Raw genomic sequence first — 7,961 nt, 5'->3', positions numbered from 1 at the left:
TGTATTTTACAGTACTGATTTGTTCTTTTTTTTCCATTAAAAACACTTAACCCCAAAACACGGTGCCTGGATGGAGTGATACATCGATACTTATTAATTACATATAACAAATGACGACCCCCTAAGCATAGCTGACCTTGGACAGGTAACCGCTAGCAGCTGAGCAGATGTCCGCTTCAACTGTTTTATAAAATCTATAGAGCACAACAAAAACATTCATAGGCCAAGTAGGGCAAAAAGTTAGTGAACCCTCTGATTTACTAAGGTTCAAGAGAGCAGATTTTGATGGTTTGGACATGTCCAGAGGTCAGAGTCAGTACTGTATGTAGAATGATATGTTGCGGGAGTGCTGGAACTCACCCCAGCTATCTTCAGGCAGGAGGTGGGGTACACCCTGAACATACACATGTAAACATCCATCCATTTTCTTAGCCACTTATCTTCACAGGGGTCAAGGAAGTGCTAGAGCCTATACCAACTGTCAACAGGCAGGAGGCAGGGAACACCCTGAACTAGTTACCAGCCAATCGCAGGGCACGTGTAGACAACAGTAGCACTCACAATCACACTTCAGGGCAATTTAAAGTCCGATTAATAGTCCTAATGTAATTAATAGATAATGCATGTTTTTGGGATGTGGTAGAAAACCGGAAAGCCCGGAGAAAACCCACGGGGGCACGGGGAGAACTTGCAAACTCCACACAGGCGGGCCGGGATTTGAATCCCAGTCCCTCGGACCTGTGAGGTAGACCCTGTAACCAGTTACTTCACCGTCCCGCCCGTCCTTTGATTCGTTGAAAAAAAAAAAATATATATGTGTAGCCACCTAAGATTTATCGATGAGTACTCTTCTTTACAGACACCTCAGGCATGAATTTTCGGTTTTAAAAGCCTTCAATTCATTTCCACGTGTTGGTTTTCGAATGTCGTCGCGTGGGATTCGGGCTGTACCCGAAGGCATCACAGTGAGGGGCGGGCGGTCTCTCCTAGTAGCTTAGCCACAATAGCCAGGCTCCGTGGTCAGGTTTATCCACCGACCTCGCCACCTCATTGAGGTCGTCCTCCCTCCGCCGAAATAACACTTGCATGGGCGATGGAGGGCGACATTGTGAAAATGGAGCCGGCCGACAGCGAGCAGGACGAGGAGGAGAATGTGTACGAAGTGGAGCGGATCATTGATATGCGAGTGGAGGAGGTAAAGCTAACCAAGCTAACCGTAGCTGCGAGGCTAACTGGTGCTAACTTAGCGGCTTGTGTACTCCCGCTGTGGAGATTCCAGGGTGGGGACCTTGTGGAGCCGTTTTTTGACACTTAAGCTACAATATATTGTCCATTCTGCTACATGTTGTATTGCATTTATAGACCGAAAATGCTTAAATAATGGTTCGTGACAACTGGCTAGCATTTAGCGTCCCGTTGCTATCCTCCACCAAATGACGTCCAACTTTATTTTCAAACCACCTTTTATTATACATAAAAATGCAACACAAATGGCTTTACAAAAAAAGAAAACACATCACAGCAAAATAAAAAATTGAACAAGACCCGCCCCTTCTAACTCCACGCAAAGAGACCCACACACATTCATGCAAACAAACAAACATCCAAAAACAAACGGATGGGCGCACGCATGCATGCACCGTGCAGAGCGCACCTACTTTCGGAAAGCCATGCATGAGATAACCCCAGGACAAAACTGGAGCTACAAACTAAAAGTGGTAAAACTATATTTAATTATCTACATAAAAGCTGATAAAAAAAGAACAAAAGAAATAAGTTCATAGCTAATCTAAAAAGGTGAGTCTTCAGCCTCCTCTCTTTTCAACTAACATGTTAACAAGGAGGTAAAACTGTACTACATAATTCTGTTCGAGGGCTGGCCTGTACTTGATTATTCATTCTGTTGTTGATGTGTAGTAATGTATACATAAAAAAAGTTCTTCACGAATTCCCCCCATCCACCCACACCTAAAGTCATTCATTCATTCATTTTCTGTATGCTTCGTCTCACAAGGGTCACGGATGTGCTGGAGCCTATCCCAGCTATTTTCGGGCGAAAGGTACACTCTGATCTGGTCACTAGCCAATTGCGGGGGACAAAATCAATATAAATATATACAAATATAAACAAATCAATATTCACCATTCACACTCACATTCACACCTACAGGTCATTTAGAGCCTGCAATTAACCATGAATGTTTTGGGGATGTGGGAGGAAACCCTCGGGAGAATGTGCAAAGTCCACACAGGCGGGGGTGAGATTTGAACCACGGTCCTCAGAAGTAGTAGCGAGTAGTTGTATAGTTTTCATCCATTCGTTTTCTGCACTGCTTATCCTCATGAAGGTCGTGTGCGAGTTCAACCCTGTCCCAGATATTTTCTGGGAGGATGCAAGGTACACCTTGAACTGGTTGCCAGCCACTCACTTTGCACGTAGAAACAAAAATTCACACCGTCGACGATCAACCTACCACGCATATTTTTGAGCTGCTGGAGAGCGGGTAGAACATGGAAAAAATAATCATTTGGTCTGAAAATTTACTTTTGGTCGGTTTTCAGCCAGTGCATCAGTAACAATTTCTACATTTAGATTTTTTTTTTGCCATTTTTTTTTTTAGCATGAATGCTTCAAATAACATTGGACTAGCAAATGTAACTAATATTTTGACTTGTGCCATCCCAGTGAGTGACTTTTTCGCAATAATGGCATTTTTGCATGCACTGTATAGAAAACATAACCATTTAAGTAAATGTGATGTGTTGTGCGACGTGCATTATAAGCAGTGTGTTAAATGTGTATTTCCAGGGCGAGGTGCTATACCGGGTACGCTGGAAAGGTTACTGTTCTGACGATGACACATGGGAGCCAGAAGGCCATTTGGAGGACTGTCGAGAGGTCCTTCTGGCGTTCAAGAAGGCTGCCACTGAAGTAAAGAAGGAACCCGAGGACAGAAAGCCCCTACTTGTGAGTCTACCTCCTATTTTTTCACTGTGTTGTGAGCAGCCGGTTCGGCATTAAAATTGAAAATCTGTTACTCAATTACTTTGCGTGGATATATAAATGGATGGCTATAAATGTTGAATAAAAAAATAATTAATATGGTTTATTACATTTTTTTGTCTGGTAGATGTGCCTCACAACTCCCCCCTACTGCCGTTTAAGTGGTGTACAAAGTTAATTATTTTTTAGTAATTTTCATATTTGTTGTCATTTGTTTTGCTTCCATTGTATTAATAAATTATTAGTATTGATATTATTTGCCTTAAATTATTTCTTCTAATTCTTTTTTCAAATATTTCTGTGATTCCAATATTTTTTTATAGTTGTCCCCATATTTGTTTATATTTCTTTTATTTTTGTATATTTACTATCTGTACTTTTTTCAAATATTTTTGTTTTTCCCAATATGAATATTTTATGTATTCTAAGTTTTTTCCACTGTTTGAAAACAAAAAGTAGTTTTCTTATGTGTTCTGTTAGTTTCTAATTGTATTTTATCATTCAACATTTTTTTTTGTAAATATATTCCTCATACAGTAATTTCTATTAATTTCCCTAATGAGAGTTATTTTTGTTTTTATATTTTGAATTGCTAATAATTTTTATATTAACTTGATTTTTTTCCATATATATATATTTTTTTTAATTTATTATTTCATTTGACATTATTTACTGTCTTACAAGTGCAAAAAAAAAATCAAGCAAGCCTCTTTTTTTTTTCTCCTCCAAGATGCTTCCTACCAAGAGTGACGTGTTTGACGCTGACTCGGAGAGTGACAGTGAAAAGGACCGTCCCACTGACGACATGCCCGTTGTTAAGAAAAAGAAGAAGAAGAAGAAAGCTCGGGAGCTCCAGCTGGAAGACGAGGAGGAGGAGTTACCTCGGAAGAAGAAAAAGAAGAAGAAGGACAAGTGGCGGGATGAGGTCAAGCCTTTGCCAGCTCCGGAGACGGACGAGGATGAAGATAAGACCACGGACACGAAGAAACGTATGATTGACTCTGACGACGAAGATGACGCGCCGCCCAAGAAGCCAAAAAGGACAAGAGCAAAGATGGCAAGCACAGGAAGGACAGAAGCTTTGAGGAGTCCAAGAAGAAGAAAGCCAGGAAAGAGTACAACTTGATGTCTTCAGATGAGGACCTCAGTGAAGGCCTGTCAGACTCATCGGCAAAGAAGGAGAAGCATCGCTCTGACGAGCACCGTTCCAAGCCCAAGAAGAAGCCCGATGTCAAACTGAAGGGCATCAAAGACCTCATCCAAGACAAGAAGAGCAAGATGAAGGAGAGCAGTCTCCTGAAGCTGAAGACACTGACCGCCTCGAGAGTCCGCGACGACGCCGGGCCACCTTCTTCCGACTCCAGCGACAGTTCAGGTCTGCACCGCAAGTCCAAGAGTAAAAGCCAAGAGGCCACACCGCCCACCAAGGCGCCCTCATCTGCCTCCTCTGCTGGGTCCCTGGCCCCTGCCCCTGCCCCTGCCACCAAGCCCCGGGAGGATGAGGCAGGCAGGGAGGACCCCAAGGGCTCCACCAACCTCTTTGAGGAGTTCTTGCGCGACTGCGACGCCAAGGATCGAGCCCCCCGCAGGCCGCCGTCGGATAAGAGCGCCAGCAAGCCCTCCAAGGTATCTAAGTTTACTCACATTTTTCAGTCAACACGTCAATTTGCTGTCAAGCTTAATAATCATGACGAGTTCTGCCCCTGGTCATTAATACTAAATTGAACTCCTGGTCATTAATACAAACATTCACACCTGCTATTTAATTTTCAGTTTACAAGTTCCACTTCTGGTAAGTCGTGGTAGTTTGCACAAAGCAGGATAGATGGAGCAAGCCCCAGACTTTGGAGCTGGGTAGATGGATGCAGTTGACCTCAGGCTGCAATATATCTCACATCACAATCATTGTTACCTTTTACGTATTTAATACAAAGTTTCATTCCTGTTAATTAATACAGAGTTCGTCTCCTGGTAGCTAATTTGAAATTCTGTCGAAAGTTCCTCTTGTGGTTATCTAAATTTTCAGTACTTTTCATGCAACAATTTTAACTAATACGAAGTTCTCTTTCAGGTCCTTGGAAAGGTTGACAAGGTTGCCAAGCCTCTCAAAGAGTCTTCCACACAGAAAGAAGCAGAAAAGATAGAAAGGCCTAAGCAGTCTGAAGGTAGAGTGTGTGTAGTCTTTAATTTTCGTGTATGTCCCAAATAATGTCAAATCGTCTCCCGCAATCCCCAGCCACCTCCAGACCAGGCCAGGGTTACGGCTTCAGCCTGGACACCAATGAACTGGAAGGAGAGAACGCGGCCAAATCGAGGACCGGGAAGGATTCCCGTGAACGCCGGGATAAACCCGAGGAGAGCCAGACCAGGCTCGGCTTGGACAGGAAAGGACAGACGGACGACAGGAAGAAGAGAAGGGAGGACAGTGAGCCGAGACATTTCATGGTGTCTGATGACCATATGGACCAGCATTCGGTGGAGGCCGCTGACAAATCTGGTAAGTTTCACTCCTTGTCATGATTACCAAAAAAAAACAAAAAAAAAAAAACAGTTTTTTACTATTCCATACAGTGTTCAACTTCTTGTAATACAAAGTTCCACTCCTGATTATTACTCCAGAGTACCTTTTCTGTTAAACAATACAAAGTTCCACTCATAATAATGCAAGGTATAATCAAGTTCCATTCCTGGGAAATAATACTTGCGATGTTCTGATCCGACTTTTTCACTTCCGATCCAATACCGATTTTGCAGCCTTGAGTTGAGTGGTGCTCTGTCCTCTGTTAACACATCTAGATGTACCATAATTTCACGAAAATAATGCGCAAATTTCTCCCAAAATCTTTTCAAAAAGTTGATAGAGCGCATTATATTTAGGTATGGATTAAAAATACATTCACATTGTATAGTCATATACAGGTAGATACTGTATAGTGGTAAAAAAAAATGTATACATATACATTTCGATATGGTATTCGATGTCTTATGTTACACATTTATATTTATTATGGTAATGTGCGCCCCCAACCTGAACTCTATGACCTCCTCGAGGAGTTTGCATTTTATGATAGCGTAGCATGTTTGTTGCTACTGCACCAAAGATTAGGAACAACTGCCCGTGAGTTTGTTTTAACTTAAACTAAGACAAAAAACGTTGATTACAACGGCTAGTTGTGCAGCTTCTTTTAAAAGAAATGTGTCTTCACTCGCACGGATGATGCCAGCAACCCGAAAGTCGTATCGCAGTCCGAAACAACAGCTCACCTCAATGGCTTTAGGGTGGTAATCAAAACAACGTGACCTCTAACTACATAATACGAGCGTCATGGGGACATAAAATAAAAACGGGAGCCCGCACACAATTGAAATGCTCGCTTTTTTTTTTTTTTTAAATGTGCCCATTACGCCCGTTTCTTCTTAGTTTGATTTCACGTTGTTTTGATACCCAGCTGATGCCATCGTGAAAGATACTACGGATTGTAGCCGAATGGAGGGGGAGAGGCTGCGGTGCACAACCCAAACTCTTGGGATTAAAAAAGTATTTCAAGTCATGAATGATGTGTTCCACAGCAACGCGGCAAATAAAGCTACTATGGATTTTTTCGGATTGGAGATGAGTCATAATGCTTCTTTTGAAGGCTAGGCCAAGGATGTGTAATATAGTGGATAAATTGCACCATGCACAAATGTTTTATGCAAAAATATTTATTGCAGTATTTAATAAATAGTGTTAGTTTATATTTTTAAGACTTTAATATGTGTTATCAACAGTATTAGAATGTTGTGCAATCATTGAGCAATTATTTTAGTTGGTTGAAGGATTCTGTTCTGACAGTTACAGGGACCAGGACAAGCGTGTCCTGTCGCCTGTCCCGAGATTATATTATCACTGCATCAACCCTAGCACAATGATTTTTATTAATGATTGTGATACAGTTTTTTGAAAAACAATACAAGTACAAACTTAACAATACCTTAAAATAAAAGATGGAATTTTTTACTTTTGTCTCATATTCATCTTTTGATCTGAAACCCAATTGTCTTCAGTATACAAAAAAAAAGGGATTGACCTTACCGTTTCAATTGCAGTTTTCTATTCTCAAAGATTAGATCAGGGTACCCCTAATCAATACCATAATTCCCGCCATAGTATGTATTCCATACAGAATTATGTTCGTGTTAACAGTTTTGTTTTAAAAGTTTCAATCACTGCAATGATTACAAACTTATACTTTTGGCAATTAATTAAAAGCTCTCAAAAAAAGTAAATCATTTTGTGGAATATATAATAGTTTTGTGTGAAAAGTAACTTTTCCTGACATGTACAAACAAACAAAGGTCCAGCCACATTGAGTTTGGGAATGGATCTCAACCTGGACTGGATGACGCTGGACGACTTCCAGAAACATCTGAATGGAGATGATGAGATCCTGTCAGGCCCTCCATTATCAACCAGTGAGTCTTTCCACTCGCTTTTTGTTAGCATGCTACCTTTAGTATGTTATCTTTTGATCAGTTCTCATTTGAAATATCACCCAGTTCCATGGTAGGATGTAAAATTGTTACCTAGTTAATGCACTTAGAGGCCAAAAGTCAATGGGATAGTTTTCTTTTCTGTACTCTGGTTGGTTTCTTGCATATGTTAGCAAATGATCGTATGTTAGCATTCTACCTATTTCACTTTATGTTTCTAGCACCGATGATCTGGAATTACTGTTATGCGTTAATGGCGATGTTGAGAACACTTTTGTTACACCTCCCCTCCCACCCCTACCAACACAACCACCCACCTTACCCCCGCAGGTGAGTTAAGGGATGCAGTGAAAAGTGGAGACTATGTAGCGGTAAAAGTAGCCCTCAATTCCAAAGAGGAATACAACTTGGACCAGGAGGTAAGATTTATCCACTAAGTAACATCAAAACAAACCAAAGTGTTAATTTCATTGTGTTGTTCTGA

The 7,961-nt window shown here is 41.2% G+C and overlaps 1 protein-coding gene across 1 annotated transcript in view; it reads left to right on the top strand.

Annotated features, from left to right (window-relative positions):
* The first annotated feature begins 756 nt into the window (after positions 1-756).
* Positions 757-7,961, top strand: part of mphosph8 (M-phase phosphoprotein 8) — a 30,177-nt gene continuing 22,972 nt past the window's right edge. Inside the window, 8 exon segments of the mRNA XM_061841302.1 lie at positions 757-1,195; positions 2,810-2,968; positions 3,735-4,041; positions 4,044-4,630; positions 5,076-5,169; positions 5,241-5,501; positions 7,343-7,459; positions 7,808-7,896. Of these exon segments, the coding sequence (XP_061697286.1) occupies positions 1,094-1,195; positions 2,810-2,968; positions 3,735-4,041; positions 4,044-4,630; positions 5,076-5,169; positions 5,241-5,501; positions 7,343-7,459; positions 7,808-7,896 (1,716 nt within the window). The 5' untranslated portion in view covers positions 757-1,093.

The sequence above is a fragment of the Syngnathoides biaculeatus genome, chromosome 14, assembly GCF_019802595.1.
Source record: "Syngnathoides biaculeatus isolate LvHL_M chromosome 14, ASM1980259v1, whole genome shotgun sequence".
Lineage (NCBI taxonomy): Eukaryota > Metazoa > Chordata > Actinopteri > Syngnathiformes > Syngnathidae > Syngnathoides > Syngnathoides biaculeatus.
The sequence above is the reverse complement of the archived record's forward strand: the minus strand, read 5'-3'. Positions and strand labels throughout refer to the sequence as shown.